The sequence below is a fragment of the Trachurus japonicus genome, chromosome 24 (assembly GCF_045865225.1).
Source record: "Trachurus japonicus isolate A0001 chromosome 24, Traja_1.0".
Lineage (NCBI taxonomy): Eukaryota > Metazoa > Chordata > Actinopteri > Carangiformes > Carangidae > Trachurus > Trachurus japonicus.
In genome coordinates, this window is record NC_140930.1 from 27,867,076 (window position 1) to 27,887,822 (window position 20,747).

At 40.9% G+C, this 20,747-nt stretch overlaps 1 protein-coding gene across 15 annotated transcripts in view; it reads left to right on the plus strand.

Moving 5' to 3' along the window:
- Nucleotides 1-20,747, plus strand: part of LOC146962131 (neurexin-3b) — a 310,390-nt gene that overhangs the window by 74,850 nt on the left and 214,793 nt on the right. For 7 of the 15 annotated variants that reach the window (XM_085771291.1, XM_085771293.1, XM_085771301.1 and 4 more), the window contains exons 5-7: nt 782-826; nt 2,470-2,631; nt 17,218-17,656. In XM_085771291.1, the coding sequence (XP_085627417.1) occupies nt 782-826; nt 2,470-2,631; nt 17,218-17,656 (646 nt within the window). The remainder of the gene's footprint in view (nt 1-781; nt 827-2,469; nt 2,632-17,217; nt 17,657-20,747) is intronic. The other 8 variants (XM_085771299.1, XM_085771294.1, XM_085771303.1 and 5 more) reach the window with 2 other exon arrangements.

Genomic DNA, 20,747 nt, shown 5'->3' on the forward strand with positions numbered 1-20,747 from the left:
TCGTCTGCATCAGTGTTGAGGATGTAGAAAAGAGACGTAACAAGTTATGACGCCAGTGCTGTGTGGAGGTAGCGCCAGGCGGGAAATGTGGAGTTGCTCTTTGTGTTGGTCGACCTTTAGTTTCTCTGCAAGGTGAGGCAGCACTTAGTGTTGCTCTCAGTGCAGCACAACAAGTAAGTGCCGATTTCCTGACCCTCCTTGACAGTAAGCTTTTGCCCCACAGGTTAGTAAACAGTTCTACCCGAAAAATCCCAACAGGATAACACACAGTTTAGGGGTTTAGAAGCTAAGAGCCAAGAAGTTGCTTTCCTTTCTCCTTTCTTTCTTCCTACAGATCTGTCTTTCTTTCACTATCATTTTCTTTCCTCTTTGAAAGGCATACGTTGTTAGACTGAGGGTGAGAAAAACACTACAGGTTTTGTTGGGATTGAAGCCATCCTACACAAATTTTGATCTGAAAGTCCCACGCCTTACGGTACTTGTCTGTCTTTGTTTTTCTTGCAGGACTCTGATGTAGAAAATTTGGCTAGGATGGCAGGAAGGCGCATTTATACCGCAGCGAATCTCTGACAAATCATGTAGTGTTTATTCACCACGACACTAACTCATCCATGATAAAGAGTCATTTTTTACTACTAACCAATATCTAACCAACTAATGTACTAACTAACATCCTAATTCTTCATCGTTGCTTTGGGTTTTTGTTTTCTGTCCATCCTTATTAACAACCTTTTTTGTTCACTATTCTTTTGATTTCCTTTCTTCCCCTTTTTCTGGAAAGCAATCAGGCATTGGACACGCTATGGTAAACAAACTACATTGTCTGGTAGATATCATTCTTATTGTCTTTTTTTTGGGTTTGCCGTGTGTCCCCTCCCCCTCTCTTCTTTTATTCGTTCTCTTTGAGTTCCATCCTAGACACTCTTATCAAAAAATGAGGAGATGGGTTTGTATTACCAGGCAATTCTTTCTTCGCTTCTTCTCAATTTCCTCCCTGACCTGCCAACAACCTCCTTCTTTACCCCACAATCCCCCATCCTGTTTTTTTCACTTTGGCTTTTTTACTTTTTTCTCTTTGTTTCTTCCACATTACTGCAGATTTCCAACAAGTAAAAAAAATAATAATAATTGACTTCTTTTGCCTTTGTCAGGGCAACTTTTTTTATTTTATTTTTTTTCACACAAAAAGTCCCCATTTTTTGTGAGGACTGTCGTCCAGAACTGACAGAAGCTTACCACAATCCCAAAGACGGTGACGCCGAGACCGAAAGAGATTCTACAAAAAAAAAAGAAAAAAAAAAGAAAAAAAAAGGCAACCCTTAAGTTTCATTGCGGGAGCTCTGACAGTTGTTTCCAACTCACTATGGCGCATGGCATGCCCACACCTCATTGACCTCTCACCCCCCAAACTCATCTAACCTCCAACTCACCCAAAATAACCACTAACACTCTAATCCATTCACTCATCTTCCACCTATCACTGTACCACTCACTTTGCCCTCCCTGTGTGTTTTTGTAGCATGCTAGTGAAAGTGGTGTTTGTGTGTTTTTGACCTTGATCACCCTCACACCTGGGCCCATATACATAACATTTCAAAGAATACGCTTACTGATCTAGGATTATTGGTCTGGTCCAGTGACATTGAAATTATAACCATGACACCTGAGCTAAACCTGATCACAGATCGGCACCAGCTATTCTGAGAGCGTGTTTGAATATGGGCTTTGGTCTTGATTGTGCATGAGCCTCTGCACCCTGTGTGGCCTGCTCTAGCTTTGTATGGCACCATTGATCCACTTACTCCCTTACATGTCCAATTAAGTGTGTTTAATTTGCCTTCTAACAGTGATGACCTTGGTTTGCACATTGATGTGGTGTGAAAAAGCCTCCCTTTGTTTTGCATGCGTGTGGATATATAGATGTAGATGTGTGAAAGAGAGGGGAAAGTGTGAGATTGGTGGTGTGAGAGCGTGCGTGTGCGCGTGTCGGCGTGCGTGTGCACGTCTGTGTGCTTGTGTGCGTCCACATACGTGTGTACTGTAAATGTGTATGTCTGCAGTTACCAGATAAATCCCGAAACAAAGACAAGTGCAATCAATTTGTCCTTGGTTTGAACATTGTACTAACCCTTCCCCAACCTGGAGTTTCTGAAACCAAACCTAGGATCCATTCTCTTACTCCCATCAAAGATAAAGAAAATATGCCTGTGCCATATTTTCTTTACCTGTCCTGTGAATCCTATGGCAAAAATTCCATTAACAAAATCCAAACACTGTCTGGTCCAAAACAATCGCTTCAAGGTACCAAATGATTCAAAAAACAAAAAAAAGGAGAAATCAAACGTTCGAGCAAAAGTTCAATAGCTCATTTCGAATGCAGACCAAGGAAGGAGGTGTGTTTTATACAGAACGGAGATCTAATGCCGGAGTGTAATGGCTCGGCTTTGGCTATGTGTTACCCCTCAACAGGTGACTATCTCCGTCGATGGGATCCTCACCACCACTGGCTACACCCAGGAAGACTACACCATGCTGGGCTCCGACGATTTCTTCTACGTGGGTGGGAGCCCCAGCACCGCCGACCTGCCCGGATCTCCAGTCAGCAACAACTTCATGGGCTGCCTCAGAGAGGTAGGAGGGACTCAAATGAATACAGACAAGAGAACAGGTGCACGACTGTGTGGGTTGTTCACTGCAGACATTACAGTAGATCCGCATTTGCATCACATTTCTATTTACTGTTCTTGTCATACATGCAACTGCTTTCTTAATGCTCACTCAGCCAGAGCAGCTGTTAAGATGTTAAGATATGGACAAAAATAATAATCAGCCTTCTTTTGTCTGGGAGGAAAGGAGAAGGGTGAAATGAAATTGCATTATCAATTAAAGCTGCTGAGCTGGCAGAGGAAATATCAGACTTTCAATATCCCCCTGCTTAATCTAATTCATAACACTTACTGCAGTTTGTGTGTGAGAAAATATCCCAAAATTGCTTCTGTCATATGTAATTTGCAGCATAAGCTTGAGAGTGCCACTAAAACACCTCCCAATGGGAAGTGATCTGAAAGAAATGTTTGCTTATGATGAAATAGGAAAAAAAAAACACGTGTTCAGGGACAGTTGTAATGCACTTCCTGGCTCTTTGAGCTCGTGAAAAGCGCCAAAAAATATATATATGAAGTGCTTTGTTATTTACATTTTGCTCAGCATTCCTTATTCTGTAGCCAGTGATGATAATAAAGGGGGGATAGTGACTCTTCAGAGCTGTAAAAACAAAACAGACTGCATTGATTTCTTTAGTTTAGCAGCAGATGTTTTTCCTTTCCACTGTGCAGGCACTAGAGTATTGAATGCAGCTTTGATTTGAGGCATATTCTTCACATTGTCATTGTCAGTGGTTTTATGTGATCTGGGTGGTGGTGTGGCTACTGTACCTGAACTTAAAAGTTTGGTTTTTTACATTCTGGGAACATTGAAAGACTGTTAACACGAGGAAGACCTGTTTCTGTGACATTAGAGGTCTAATGTAGCTGATCATGTTTGCAGTGCTCCTACAGTTTGCTGTTGTTTCATGTAGGGGTTATATTACGGCAGCTCAGCCCCAGCCTGCAGACACAGGCGAACAGCCCTGGCAGCGGCTGCTGCAGCTTTGCAAGCTGAAAATGTGAACTGTAGTTAACAGCAGCAGTTACAGCAGGAGCACGTAAAGGATTTAATTGCTGAAGCTTTGGTCTTTGTCCCTGCTGTTCATGCAGCTCCTTGTCTCAGCTTTTCTTCATACACAACGGACAGATCATATAAAACGAGAACATTTGACACTGAGACCATTAATTGATCCTCTGTGTTTATATTCTGTTCAGACACTGAGTTTCTCTTAGATCAGATTTCAGACAATTAAAAAATTTGTGATCATTTCCCTCTGTTGGTGTAGACACTTAACTTTAGTGAAAAGCCATCCACTTAGATTTGACGCCATCTCTAAAATACCAGAATACTCAATGACAAGTGCAATCTGAGCTCTGCCACCAGCTTGAGAAGCAAACATGCGTCTTTTGTTTTCATCAAGCGCACAAAGAACATCTCAGTTCACATTTTGATGTGGCATGTGAAGTATTAGCATAAACTCACGACGGTCACAGGGATGAATCAGTAACTAACAGAAGAGCACTTGAGCATTACTGTCAACAGTCTTGACCTTCAACACAGCGGTTGACAAAAACACAAATCACAACATGGTCTTTAAAATCGAATTGAAAGTGTGAAAGCTGCAGAGGAAAAGTAAAGAAGTGAAGATTCTGTCACACACAGCCATTAACACTGTACGGAGAGATTGTCTGGGGTTAGATTACTCCTGACCTCACCACTGAACTGAATTCAATGCTGAGTGACACAGTGTTATAAACTGGGATGTGCTCACTCATTGATGAATGAACCAAGGGCATTTCAATAGTGACTCTGAGGCGTCCTTTAGAAAAAAAAGTGGATAGACCATAAAGTCAGTGGCTGCTAATCTTTGTCCTGACGTAAACTGCACTATTCAGATCAGGAAAGTGATTTGTGACCTTTTCCTCCTTCAGCTTTTATTTATAGTAATGCTTATGGAAAATCTGTTGAAAATAATTGTCAATGGTATGCATGCATTACATTATAGCAATGTGAATATATATATACCTTTCTCTCCAATCAAAACAACATACCCTGCCACTTCGTCTCAGGATGGCCGTACTCCTCTCTCTCAGCCTGCTGCTTGTTTTTTTTTTTTTTTTACTTACATCACAACCCACTCAATTTCGATAAGAGCCAATAAAGTCTAGTGAAATGCTGCCAACCTCAGTCTAGCAACTTCCAACATCCTATTCATTGAGCCAAGCTGGCTTCCATCATAACTACTATACACTTATCCTGTTTTTGAGGGTGTACACACCACACATAAGCACATTTAGGTGACGGCTTAGAGAAAGTCACCTTGTCTGCATTGTTTTATGTTTCAACTGAGTGGCTCAGGCTCCTGTTCCTAGTCATTACCACGTTGGCTAATGCATCCCCTCATCCATCCTCAAGCTGCCATTACACTTTCTGTTTTCTCTCAAACACGCACACACAGACACACACACACACACACACACACACACACACACACACACACACACACACTGTACTATATACAGACATACATTTTTTAACACTGACCCAGCCATGCCCGCACTTTTACCTGAGGCTCCATGAATAAATAGTTTAGATATTCTGAGCGTTGGCTTCACTCTAAATGCACATGTAATTTAACACTCAATCTGTGTTTCCTTTTTTTGGAAAATTGCCTCATTTGATTGTTTGCTTAAAGTCTACGGCTCCCAGTTTGCAAGTTAGCACACAAAGTGCCAAACACAAAGGAGGGGGGAGCTTTTTAGAACAAGTATAAGAACGGCCTCGTGCTCCTTCTTTGTATCGTCAAAGTATTATAGCTGAACAAATACATTAAAAGCCACCTGGTGTTCAGCAAGAAGGAATATTTAAAATCCCAGTGTATGCTCTGTGATAGAAATACTCCTCCGTCTGGTGTTGTATTTCATGCCATTTGTGTATTTATGAGTGTGCTTTTGCAACATGGAAGGATTTGTTGATTTGCAGCTCTTGACAGCCGCGGTGGCCATTTCAACACCAAGCATGAAACATAAATGAGCAGTTGGGCCAATGCTGCATGGAGGTCTGCCAGGTGTATATAGCTTTGTATATGCTCTGAACACACATACTTCAAAGAATGGTGAAGTGACTTCATCCGATTTGTTAATGTCAGTGTACACCTTGTTCCTGCTTAGTAGTTGATTATTGATCTGTGAATACAGAATGGTATAAACTTATGACCTTAAATATACTGTGTATGTATTTTGTTTAATTGCTTATGTTTTACTCCCACGCTGGTGTTTTAGTTTGTACAGAGCTGTAGGATGAAGATCATGTTGTTTGGATAAGTACTATAGATGATGCACTATATGTTGATGCAGTAAATGCCCACACAAGGGCTGTACTAATCCTGGTCTGAGCCTCCTCACTCATCCTCCAGTGTAGGCAAATATGACACACTCCATGTGGGGAATATATCTAATATAAAACTTTTGGGCCACTCAGCCAGGTTAGCAATTCGTACAGCAAAATGTTTTCATTAGCTATGTAAAACTGCTGGTGCTGGCACTATTGTCAGCATCAGACTTTATTGAAAGCATATGAAGCTTGACCGGAGCCAGTTATATATCTATTTCTGGAGGCTTCATATTTGCTTAACTTACTATCACCATCTAGAGCTAACCTCCATGATCCATTTACAAAGCACTAAAAACAAACACGACCAGGTCAAAACCCTAGAATATGACTCGACCGGGTTATTTTTTCTGGCTATATGTCAGCTGCTCTCAGCTCTTCATCTGTTAGCTTCTCTCCCACAGTCAGCACTCACATAAACAGTATTTTAATACAGTACAATTCCCAGCAAAGCTGTTCTCATTGACATTTTGCCTTGTTGACCAACTGAAAACAATAGTCTGAAATAGTGACAAAAATGCAGCCCCTTAAGGCAACACGATCTGTACTTTATTTTTTTATGCCGTAAGTTGAGACAGTAGTGGTACTGTGATTTTGACATTAGTTGTCTTCTTTTTTTTTAAGTCTATTTTTTTGGGCTGTTTGCCATTGTTGAGAGAGTTGAGAGAGACAGGAAATGGGGAGACAGAGAGAGGGGGAATGACCTGCAGCAGAGGGCCACCAGAGTCGGGAGTGCTTTACAGATCAAGTAAAAATAACAGTCATCGAAAACATTAAGAAAAACATAAAACCAAAACCTGATCTGCTTTACGGAGTGAGATAAAACAGTCAGGATAAAAGCATAAAACCATAATCAGTAGTATTGATAATAAGACAAATAGAATAAATGAAATGAAATCAAAATAAAAACAATAAAGTTAATAGTGACAAGGGAGAATTCTGCTCAAAAAGTTGCCAGGTTTGCTGCTGGTGCTCCTCTGAACGTCACTAATGCGGTCTGAAAATGTAGTAAATCTAGCGACAGTGACGCTAAGTTGTCAGCACTGCTTATTTGCATTAATCATTGTGAAAGACCAGTGGTTAGTTAATCACTAGGAATGACCCTTTTCCACTGAACACAGTTATTTGATTAATTGTTCCCATAAAACACTCTACTTGACATTATTTCAGCTTTAGAGATACAAATAAATAGAAGAATGTAAAGACGGTATGTTTCATCGTGGGCCGTGATGCGCAGCCTGTCGTGTTGTGTCGTGTCGTGTCCTCCGTGTGTTTCCCATATTATCCCAACAAGTGTGACTCAGCATGAGTTGGCACTTGAGAGGGAGCGGTCTGTGGACGGGAGGTGATTCAGAATGTGGTTATAGGTGCTGATAGCATAGTGTGGTCCTCCACTGTTCATCACGCTTCGCCCCATTAGACAGGCATGATGCCATCTGCTACCCAGGACCATGGCAACGGCCACCATGTGATCTCCTGCCATTCACAAGATCTCTTTGATCATGCTATTAAGCTCAGGTTGAGTCTTTTACTGTGGATTGTAGTCCTGTATTTGCATACACACTCTCGCCTTCGTGCGTGTTTTATGCATCATCTCTTTGTCTCTCTGCCTCTCTCTCGCTCTCCAACCCCATATTTATTCCTTCCTACCCCCTCCACCTCTTTCTTTGGATTCAATATCCTCGGGTAAGGATGGAGTGATTCAGTTGAGTTCGGCCCTTTGCTTGGATCAGAGTGCATCACTATTTCATGTTTGGCTGTGTGTGTGTGTGTGTGTGTGTGTGTAACGTCTGGCTGGAGTGCTTCAAATGCTACGGCAGTACAATGTAGTTGTATGTTGTTGTAAAATGATCTTTATAAAATAAAATAAAAATGACTTGGAGCTGATGAATAGGCTGATGGAGGCATGTGTTACTACAGAAGGAGGAGGATACCTTCCTTTCTTTTCCGTCTGACAACAAAAGAAATGCTGAGTGTTGCCATCACGACCCCTCTCTCGCTCAGTCTTATCTGCATTCATCTGACCCCCTAGGCTAAATGGGATGTCATCCAAACACAACACACATACACAACCACGCTCCGCCCATGCTCGTGTTTTGCCATGTGGACTGCAGTGTGTCACAAGACAGCAAGGCCAGTGGGCAGCCGTTCACTCTCCGGTCAGACTCTTTTTTTTTTTTTTTTCTCTTCTCTTCTCTTTGCACGACCACACAGTCAGCAGCGCCTTCCGCACCGCCCCCATCAGCCCCTCTCACGCCACGCGGCCCCTCCGTCTGCCGTCACAGGGCACCCGTGGCGCCACTGGAGTCGTGTTGTGGCAACTTGTATCAGAGTGTGGGGGCGGCCGGGGCATGCGCTGTCATCTCTGCTGAGAGAGGTGGAACTGCATGCAGGAGGTGAAAGAATGAGGGGATGATGATGATGATGATGATGATGATGATGATGATGAGGATGAGTAACAAACAGAGAAGCATGTATGGGCAGAGGGAAGGTGTGAGCTTTAATAAATTATGTAGAGACACTACAAGTGAATAGGGTAAAAAATGTAACTAACAGATATCACCATAAAACTTCCCAAGTTTATCACTTACATTAAGACAAATATTTTTTGTATTACAAGTTTTGTCAAATGTTATGTTTAAATATGTAAATGAGGCAATATCTGATGAAATATGCGCTAATTTTCACACATTTCCAGAACCGAAATCTGAAAAATGGTTAAAGCCACTTTCAAAATTGTTTTATTTTGTTGATTTTGGATATCTCTTTTTATCACTTTGTAAATGAGAAAATACTGTCACCAGCCCAAAATAATCCAATTTCGCCATGTTTTTAGGAATAAAATGTTATAAAAATCAGGCTTTGAATGATATATCAACAATCCCCTCTGTAAAAACCTTCAGGATATAGACAGGAATGAAACTGGAAGGTTTGGGATCTGTAAGTGCTGCTGAAGTGGAGATTTTGGGTTCAGAGGAAAAACTCATTTTGAGAAAACAGCCTTTAAAGACTTGTACTGTAAAATTCCATAGATTGTTAATGTAAATCATACTTTTACGATTGGTTGAGCATACAAAGGAGATGATACCTGGCATGACATGGGTCAGACAGCAGGCACAGCACAGTATGTCACAGTAGCTGTTAACTTTTGGCGAATTTAGGAGAAATCTACTGACAATAGAAGACAAATGAAGTAAAATAACCACCTTAATGTGGATTTTCTGCCATTTCTTTTGACTTTTCTGAAAGAATACATGTTATGGAAGAAAAATAGGCCAAAATCTCAAAATTGATCAGTGCATGAAAAAACTGTGTTTTTGCCTGTAGTGTCTCGCCATGAAAAAAAATGCAGGGGGGTTAACAGAATGGAGAAGACAGGTGCAGGTGAGGTGACTGTCAGCGGATGAGGGACAGAAGCAAATAAAAAAATAAGAATTTGGATGGAGATCAAGAGAATGATGAGTAGCTAAGTGAGAAGAAGCAGAGAGGGCAAGAGACCAATATTTGGCATTTTAGAGGAACATTTGTCGTCATCAGATTCTTTTAGTCACCACAGTGTGTTCAGGCGGCGCTTGTTTTCCCCCAATACAAATGCAAATGTCACCCTGTCCTTTTAATTATTTTACTGTTTTTTTAATGCCCCTTCACAGGGCTGAACAGTGATGGATGACTTTAAACCTCAGACTTTAATGGAATGCCTTCACCTCTAACCCCCCCGCCCCACCCCACACCCCCAGGCTAAGCTGTACGCTAATTTGTGTCCCACATCCTGGGTAACGGTAAACCTTGCACATAAAAGTATAAAAATACATTTGCTGAGAGATATTTTTAAATAGTAGAGTCATTGTTCCAAGGAGCACAATTACACCTATGATAACTGATAGCATGAGAGGAGCAATGTTGTTACTGTTTACAAAATTAGAACTTTTTTTGTTAGTCATGCTCCTCTAAAAATGCACAGCCAAAAACAGACTATAACTCATTATCTTTCCCTTTTTTTTCCCCGAAACCATTACTGCTTCGTGCTTCTGGCTCAGAACAAGTACTCCCTCTCTGCCGTCACACAAAGTTTCCATAGGAAATGTAAAGCACACATCACACAGTGATGACCTGATCATACGGTTTGCTAGAATATCCAGATATTCTTGTATCAGTGTTGGCTTGCGTGCAAAAAATTTTGACAGTAAAGGAATAAATTGACATTTTTGGAAATGCGCCACGCTTTCTCTCTGAGAGTCAGATGAGAAGATTGATAACACTCTCATGTCTGTATGCAGCAGGAAGCAGTGGGAGAGTAGATCAGTGGGAAACAGCTGGCGTGGCTCTGTGCAAACATGAAAAAACAGACTATATTATATCTTGTTTGTTAAAAGCAAAAACAGTATTTGACTTTTTCCTCAATATTTTTTGTTGACATATGAAATAACTTCTAGACTGCCTTGTCCTTCTAACCAATCAGAGGTCTCCAATGTCAAAGGTGGACACTCATGGGAGCTTCTGGTCCTCCAGTCTTTACCCAATGAGCCATCAAGCTAGTATTATATAGTGATAGATGTTGCTGTGGCAGACTCACAGGCTAACTAGCTGCTGAGTCCTGGATTAGCTACTGCAGCGTAGAAGATGAGGATGGAGGTGAAGGGCTAGGTGGAGCGTTATGGAGCAGAGGTTAGCTTTAAGTCTTGTGGGAGTTCTTGATGTTTACAACCACCTGCATATCAGAGCTTTAATCTGTACAAAAACATCTTTAGTCCTGGAGTCTCCACTGGATGAATAAACCATTTGCAATTGGTCTGGCAGTGGTCACCATGTAACAAAACGGTCCGCTCTTTAAAACTGAATGCCGAGAATTAGAATAATATGTTTTCTGTTACCTGGTTTCTATTCGGGTTTAACAACAGACCAGTGTTGCAGTTGTCTAGCCCTGTTTATCCAGAGTTGTAGAAAGTAATATAAAACTGATCTACTATAAAAATTTAACCATTTTTGTGAACTGTTAAAATCGAATCAGTTCATCCTTGAGTCCAATTGAATCTTCTAGCTCTAACGCGGCACTTATACTGTATATCACATTCACAAGGTGTGTTTTGTGCACTTCACCTTTGACCCTCAAAACTCTTGTGTCTTAGTGAATATGTGTGCCCATTTGAAGAAACTCTGTGAGATATCATGTCCACAAGTGAGACACATAGATTGACAGCCTGAAAACAATATGCCTCTGGCCTTGGCTGTAGCCTGCAGGAAGATATAATGAGGCAATGAATGGAAATAAACAGAACTATGAGGCTATAAGACACTTCAACACCTGAGGAGTTTTCCCAATATGTCACAAGATCCTCTTTCAAACAATTGAAGTTCTGAGATCAAAGGAACTCATTGTTTCTTTTCTGATGCTTTAATCATTTGAGAGATGAAAGGCTACATACCCTAGCTGTATTACAGCTGCATGAAGGACAAGATTAATCGGTACTGGACAAGCTGGAAACAAAGCAGCTCCAGCTAACGCTATCCGCAGCCATCACACATCCAGCAAACTATGAATGCAGGAGAAGCGATGATCAGAAGTCAGGAGAGTAACTTTGCTGCAACAGACAACCTCACTTCCATTTCTGTCAGTCAATACAGAGGCAGTCAGAGGTTTGCTAATGGCCCACAGCTCTTCAACCAGGACCGACATGAGATTAAAGTTAATTACAAGTTTTGATGCAAACCGCAGCATCGGTTGAAAGTTTTAGATTTAGTATTTCGGCAGTGGTTCACGAGAGTAAAGGTCCGTGAGCTTATGCACATAAATTGTGTAGGAGTGTTGTGGTGCACTGAAGGTTAATGGTAGCAGATAACGGCACATGGGCTGTAAATGTATTATAAGACAGGGATGTGCAGTTTAAAGGTCCAGTGTGTAATATGGGGGTGAAACTGTGATATCCAGCCTTCAGATTCTAGTTTGCAGCGCTCACTCACTCGCTCGCACTCATCCCTCCCGTCAGTAAAGGGTTGACAGTGGCCTCCGAGGACAAAAAAAAACTTGGGTAACACTTTATTTGACACAATGTTTTGTGTTGTTCTTGCATAGATTAAATTATTTGTATTTTTTTACTTTTCTTAAAGCAAACCACTTATAGTGACTTATGGCCAGCTTGTAATGTGTCATATCAGCCTATACCTGAGCAATTTCATCACTTTACTTGAAGCACCCAATGACCTGTAGAGTAAGTTATAATCACATTATAATGCATTATACCAGTGATGCATTATAAAGAGTTGTATGATTATAATATATACGTATAATTAAAATATACTTTCATCCTTGCAACAAAAAATGGGGTAACACTTTATTTGGCGCCTTTCTCTGTAACACATTATAACCATACTTATAATGAGTTATAATGCAGTCATAGCACTGCATAACTATAGTTATAAACACTCATAAATGGTCATAATGCTTTATAACAATAATCATAACACACTATAAAGCATTTTATCATGACTTATAAGGTCAGGTATTATAATACTTTATAATTGTTAGTAACTTGCTGACATTGATAATGCATTATAAATATAGTTAGAATGTGTTATAATTGCAAGACCCTTGCTATATATAGATATAAAAGAATAATTATAAGGCTTCGAAAACCAAACACATTTTATTTTATAGCGATTATACACTTATACAAATATATTCATGGGTAGTATATTCAGATTTTGCCAATAAACTTTGCCAATTATTACACACTGAACCTTTAATATCTTAGAAAAGGATGGGAAATCTTATTCGTGAAAGAATAATAAATACACCTGTAGTCTTGATTAGTTGTGATTCCATTAAAGCACCTGCTGCTGAGTGACGAATGGAAGAGTGCAGCATCTTCAAGCTGCTGTGCATATGGTGCCACATTGGACCGTTTTATTTCAGCGTGACAGGATAAGACAGATTTATTGAGAAACGCTACATGCTACGTGTCTGCTGTGGTGGAGGTGGAGGTGGAGGTGGAGGAGGGAGTATGTAAGTTCATGCAACAGCTTGAATTGACTCTCCTCACAGTTGTATGCGTGTGTATGTTGGTTTGAGTGGATGTTCTCTGTGTGTTGCCATGAATAGTGTATAGTCCTATAGCACAGCTGACACCGCCTGTCTGAACAAACATCCCCCACTAACCTCTCCAGTGCTATCTAGTGATATGGAGTGTGTTTTGGCTTTATGTGCCATGATAGCCTGAGGTTTAAATTATCCACCGCTGAAACTGCACTGCAATATAGTGGAGGTGAGTGGAATTTAATTTCTCCTGCTCTTCCATTATTGTTTCTGGAAAGACACTAGCTGGAAATTTTCAATATGTTTGGAAAAAAGAAAATTAAATTGAATTCACGTCCTTTCTACTGGCTTGAGGGAAGAAGTCTTAACAGTGGATATCCCAAAACTTAACTGTGGGAAGATATCTCACTCTAACACTGGTGCGCTGTTACATCCCAGTTATTATCATTTGGTAATTATGTCCGTATTGATCCATGGTAACGATTACTGAACTATGGCACCAAGGATTCATCAGTTCAGTCACACCTCCGGTTATATTGTTTACTCTCCATTGATTTTCTACAATACGTACTGTACAGTATGTATTGTACTGTGTCTGTGCAGTTATGTTCATGTTTGCACAGACAGCACAATGTTATCTTTTCCTGTGCATGTGTGTGTTTGAGCAAGTCAAGGGATCAGGAGCACCTTGTGCATGTGTGTGAGAGCGTATATCATCAGTTTAGTGGAATTACCCTGCTTCTTCATTAACACCGGGGCTAAATCAGCAACTGACAGCAGCTGTGGCCGGGGCCAAGAGGACATGAGCACTGATCTGAAGTAGATTAGGGAGGAGACTGTGTCTGTGCACACACACTGGCGCTTCCACCCACCTGCCCTTCCCTCACCCTGCTCCGTGTAGCCTCGCCGGGGTCCGATCAATACACCATCCTGGAGCAGAGATGGAGGATCTGGGCTTTATGGAGTCGTTACAGTCCCCTGTGCGTGCTTTATGAATGGGCCCCATAAGGCTGTTGATAGACCGGAGGATAGCGTAGCAAAGCACAGCCATAACAAAGGAAAAGATGAGGTACACATAGCCGCAGCAGTCACTTCCTGTTTTATAACATCATTTCGATTACCTTATTGATCAGCTTGCAGCAGAACAGACAAAATCATAATCCCCAAACAGATAGTTGATTGTAAGATTAGTACGTCCCAGAATAACATTGCAGTGCCTGGGAGAGTTTGTAAAGACTTTCGACTGTCAAGAAAACTAAGACGGAGAGCAAGGATTTCATGAGTCTGGGAGAGAAATTGGGGTGTTAGAGTAAAAGAAGAGGCTGTTGGAGCTCTGCTGGTGGAGACCTTGTGTTGTGAAGGATGCACAGAGTTTAATTATTCTGTCCATGTCTAGAAAGTCTATTTAATATGTCTCAAAGACAGAGACGGAGTGCCTTGGAACTTGGTCGAGTTTGAGCGATTTACATCTGAGAACCGCACAGTGGCCATCACAGTGCTATTAAAAAAAATTCTCCATTGCAAATGAGCAGCATTAAAGCATCTTTTTCTTCTCTCTTTCTCTTTTCATGTAATATTCAGTTTGTTCTCTTGGCAAAGAGTAGTCTAAAAGCTTGCTGAAAGTGGAATGCAAGGTATTTGGTTTTAGAGGAAAACATCAGTGTTTCAGAGTCAGTAATGGTGGTTGAAGCTGGGAGAATCTGGGAGCTGCAGGGCAGCTGTAACTCTTCTGTGAAATCTCATTTTCACAATCATCCCTGTTTTTCATTTGATGTTTATCACACTCTCTGAATGTACATTGAATGCGACAGTTGTTTTGGAGACACACACCCTGACTGATGACAGTCACAGGGATAGATTTTTCTTTCCAATCTACAGTTGAGCTGATAATCACATGCAAATACAAAAAAACAAACAGATATTGACCTCAACCACAGATCATGTTTGAGTCCTTAGCAAAGCCAAACACTGCTGAGCCGCGGTGTCAGCTGTTTGGAGCTTTTTATATATTGCTGGATGCGTCCTTGTGGAGCTAAAACAATTCATTGCTTAATTAGCTACAAGTAATTTGCAAGAATCTTATAATTGATGCAGTGTTTAGATATTTTTGAAGCAACTTCTCCCTCACATTTTATCGACTAATCTGTGTCGAAGGGGAAAGTAAACAAACCACTGGATTTCACTTCCTCAGCACTTTTACCAAGACATACTGTAGTAGAGCCTCTGACATACAGTATGATAAACATGCAGTTATTAAACACCATTAAAATAAAAGTTATCATTTGCCTTGTAGCCTTTATGACATTTCATCTTGGAGGTTAGTCCAGTTTCAGCAGTGGGTTAGACATCTTCCCTGCTCTGTCCTGTTGAACTTCAACTAAGGAAGAAAACAGAAAATCAAAGCCTCCAGGGTCTGCTCCATGAAATCAATTTTACTTTCATAAATCCCCATTAATTCCTACTGCTTCGATCGCATTCTAACTGCCTTACCGACAAAAGACTGACCATGAACCGTAGAGAGAACGGGGGGCCGCCACCCTTCATGTGTGCACTCCTTCTGGTAGAAATTCAGCTTGAATAATGCTGTGTGTGTGTGTATTCCCGCTTTATATTAATAAACGATTCCTTCTGTTTACCATGTAAGAAATCATGTTGTTTAGGGATTTTAACCATCATCTTACTGCATTAGATGTAATCACTGATATATTTTCTGGGTTTGACAAAAGGGGGTTACAGTGATGTTTTTTTTTTTTTTACCCAAACGCTAAAAGTCGTTCAAGACTGAATAATGAACAGTTTTCACCTTCACACAGGCTACAAATCGACAATCAGAGTAAACAGCAGTTTCAACCCTGCAGCTTACTCTACTGTAGCTTACTGTTCACACAATCATTTTGCATTTCCGAGCTATACTGTATTCAAGATCAAATGAACTTCATTAGTACTGCATGGTGCATTACCACTAGATTAAGTGCTCGACGAAGTGTGTGGTTAGTATTTTGTTGTGTGACATGTTGAGGAGATTAAGCGTGGTCATTAACCGCATTGACAGCTGCATCACTGTTTGTACTATACATAGATGTACACATACACACAAACAGACACACACAAGTTTGAAAGCCAACAGGAACATGTAATCTTTGAAATCTGTCCCTCTTTTTGCTTCCTCACATCTCTTCTTCCTCTTGCAGTTTCCTTCCTTGTTGATGCCCTTATTCCCACCAGTCTCTCCCCCTGTTTTTTTTCTCTTCTTCTTCCTCCCTCTCTTTTCCCACTGTCTCGTCAGTCCTCCTCAGCGCTCGGGTCACCTGTGTTGATTTACTGTCAAATCTTCTAGGATTATCGGTAATCCCACAGCAGTAAAATCTGTTTGCTGACAGCTGTGCTCCCTCTAAGTGTTGCTGTTTCCTGTGCACACACTGCCCTATATACCAGAAAAGGCCTGTCTTCCTCCCCAGAAAGGAGGAAAAACAAAAGAAAAAACACTAATTTTCCGCCTCAGCGGATTCCAATTGACAATATTCTGCTCTCGTTTTCCGTGGTGTTTTGTTGTATTTGACTGTAATGTGGGACTGCTTTCTACTTTTATGGATTAGGGGGTTGAGCTGAATTTATTGTGTGTAAATAGGTATGATATTGGATATTTTCTCACAGGGTCACAGATGCTCCCATGGGGGTTCACCCCAAATTCATGAAGCCTGCTCTTTTTTCAAACATCACTGGGGATGACTCAGCGATAATTTGGCCATCGCCTCTCAAACCTCATCCAGTCGGCAGCAATCAAATGAAAATATAGTCATGGATTTGTGCACAATCTCCTTTTCATTGGGGATAAATTGAAGGTGAAATAGAAAATGATTGAGAAACAAAGTGGGCCACGCACACCTTAAAATATTAGTTATTAATATTGATCCTGCTGTCCTCCAACCAGCAATATGTAATATCAGCCGAGTACGATGCTGTGATATTACAATTTTCCAATGGAGTGCAATTCATTCATACAGAAATACATATTTTTAACCATTATTGCTCTGGCAATTTACAGCAGCAACTTTTCACACTGTGGTATAATCATTGTCTTCACACTTGTGTCTATATTGTGTGTTTGTGGTATGTATGAGAATGCTACAACTTTTGTATTTCCTCCACAGGTGGTGTACAAGAACAATGACATCCGCTTAGAGCTGTCCCGCCTGGCTCGTATCGTGGACCCCAAGATGAAGCTCCAGGGTGACATTGTCTTCAAGTGTGAAAATGTCCCCACCCTCGACCCCATCAACTTTGAGACCCCCGACTCCTACCTGGCTCTACCCAAATGGAACACCAAGCGCGTGGGCTCCATCTCCTTTGACTTCCGCACCTCCGAAGCCAACGGGCTGATTCTCTTCACCCACGGTAAGCCCCAGGACCGACGGGACGCTAAGGGCCAGAAGAACAACAAGGTGGACTTCTTTGCGGTGGAGCTGCTGGACGGTGGGCTGTACCTGCTGCTGGACATGGGCTCCGGGACCATCAAGGTCAAAGCCACGCAGGCCAAGGTCAACGATGGCGCCTGGCACCATGTGGACATCCAGAGAGACGGACGCTCAGGTAAGGAAGGAAGAGGAAAACTATTTCTGATTTTAGTTTTCTCATTTTGATGTAGCTGTGACCAAAACCTTTGGGAGCATACAGTATATTACAGCTACACAGTTAACCAGTGTTAGAATCGTGATTTTTTGTTTAACACAAGCAAAACTCTCCAGGGCTGAAAATGAAGCCATTATAGTTGTGTCAAAATGTGCTGTTCCTGCAGGTCCCCATAGACCTCCATGTTAAAATGTCTTACTTAACACCAGAAAGAAACATGTTTACTGGCTTTACTGCTTATTTCCTTCTTCATAGCGACTGTATGGGGGATGATGTTCTATATAACTCACCCGTTACATTTTTAGTAACACTTAAAGTAATGTATAATTAAAGGTGTGGCACTTTGAGTGACAAGTAAGAGAGTCTCTGCTCCAAACACGGGCTCTATTTTGCATTAGTAGAAGTCAGGCACAGCCAAGATGGCGGGGGCAGAGCAGACCCACTTCAAAACTGCTCTCCAGAAACGTACAGGTGACATCATGGAGGTCCGTCTTTATTTATAGTCCACTGTTTCACAACAGTGTCGCAGTTTGTTAAAGCACCGTGATCAGCTTGGTGCTTTGGAAAACGCACCGAGGGCTCGTTATGTCACCGTTTCTCATTTCTCTCTCTCTCTCTCTTTCACACACAAGCACAAACACATAATCAAGAACAGCTTCAATCAGAAAACTGAGCTCCCGCTTCAATTAGAAATGTGTTGCCTTTGGCCATGCAGTATATGAATTTATAGGCGGAGGGCTGACAAGGCAAATAATCTACCAGAGAACGGAGTCATCAAGCAGTGAGAAATAAAGGTACACTATAGTACAATAGATCCTAAAACACTGGATGGGGAATGACTAATATTCTCTGCAATATTGCTATAGGGACTTCGCTTGGTATCACTTTGCACAGGCTGGGTGAACATCTATCATTTCAAATAGGAAATGCACAGTTGAATTATTTAATTCATCAATAATTACAGCGTCTTTCACAGTTAACCAGTGGTCTGTACCCCAGAAATAATGACAAATGTCTTAAATGTCACTAGAACCTCAAGTTTTGCTTTCAAATGACCAGCAGTGTTAATTCTGACCAAGACTCATCAAGCTCAATCAAACGTGTTTAATTTACGCTGCATTTTAGACTGTAGAAGCTGTAACCAAGTGAATAAAAATTCCCATTAGCATCACCTGCACTTTGTGTTTACTGCTAATTAGCAAATTACAGCATCCCAAAGTGCTATATTAAGATGTTGAACCTGGTAAACATCATACCTGCAAAATATTAGCAGCGCCAAGAACATGTGCACTTAATAAATGACAATTTATTAACACCCTGTAATATTAACTGTAATAAACAAATTGTTATCAAAGACCTGACATGAGAAAATAGTTTTTAAACACCATCTTTCCCCACCACTCACACTTTGCACTAGTTCCCAAGACCCTCTATAAGGTTCCCATTCTACAATACTGATAATAACAGTGCATCTGATTTTGATATGGAGGAATTATTTAGCTGCCACTGTGGCACAGCACCAGAGAGAATCAAAGTTCGAATCATATTACTACTTATTTCAGCATCACATCCACATAATGATGTAAATCTCCTCAATATATTCATTTCAGCAGTGATTTATTGCCAGGACAAAGTCATACCTCTCTCCGGATGGTTACTGGGCTTGTTTACCCTTGTTTCCTCCCATCTGTATGTCCTCTGACCTGGAAACACGGCCAAATACACAGAAAGTATTAGAAGAAGATTATATTAGAGAAAGGGGTTACAAACTTCTGTTGCCGTGAGCTCCAAACCCAACACAATCTCTGCATTAGGCGGGATCCTCTAGAGGACTCGGAGGTGTTAGCCGGCGCTACAGCCTGTGTTATATATCAGGTTAGAGCAGCCAATTTAGCCGTGTGTCAGAGCTCGCTGCTTTGATTAATCACCGGCACAGCCCCCAGTGCGATAGCAGAGCAGAAAGTAGGATTTTCACAGGGAAAAAGAGGAATGAGACAGATATATGGATACCAGATTGAGGGATGGTTAAGAACAGGCATAATCACACTTGTGGCTTGAGTGAAATGTTAATAGAAGTTGCAAGTGAATTAAATTTCTTGTCCACAAAGAGCTGGAGCCAAGATCGCTCTGTCTGGCTGCAAGGTGAATGTAACAGAAGTAAAATGTGAGAACTCATATTACACCGTTTTTCACAAGCTAAATTTGGGCTTTATGAAAAAAGGATGTTTCATTCTTGACCTCAGTGAAGGCTGATGCACACAGAGATAATGTGTTAGAGGAAGAGATCATCTGAAGTTAAATCCTCTTTTTCCTCTTTAATAATGTATGTCTAAAAGCACAATCTGCAGATGTTACGCCACATTACAAGTGTATTCACATTTCTAACAGAAAAGAAATTGTGATTGTGATATGAATTTTACACCAGTTTTCTTGATGTTAAGTAACATTTTTAACATAGTTTAAAAGAGCTGTCAATCACTATGGGATTTCCTGCAGACATCAACCTTACAGTTTATCTTTCAAAACCTTTTTTCTACCCTCTTTGTTCTTCGCGGCTCTCTGTGGAGAAGAAATGATGAAGGAACCCTGTGAATATATGAGCTAATACACAGACGTCTTGATGTAATCTATCTGAGATCACACATAATGTCTCTACTGATTTTGTCTGTGCCATCATTGTTTATTTGGACAATGTAAATCAGTTATCACTGCGTCTTTGCTTTTGAAATGTAGCTGTGTATTTGGCTTTACTCTGTTCTGTGACTGTTGATAATGCATATGTAAACAAATTGATATGTTTCTCTATTTTGCTAATTATCTGTTGGTTTTACATAAATTATAACCTACATGTTATCAGGTTTTTCTAACTATCTCTGAGGTCTGGGCCTCTACAGATGTAAAAAAAAAAAAAATCTATTAATCTATAAAATATAGGGAACATGGCCTGGAGACGTATTGGCTCACAGTGCCCTCATGCCATCTTTCTTGAATACAATTTTTTCTCCTTCGCCCCGTTCTGCAATTTTGTGACTTAAATAGAGTTCCCCTGAAG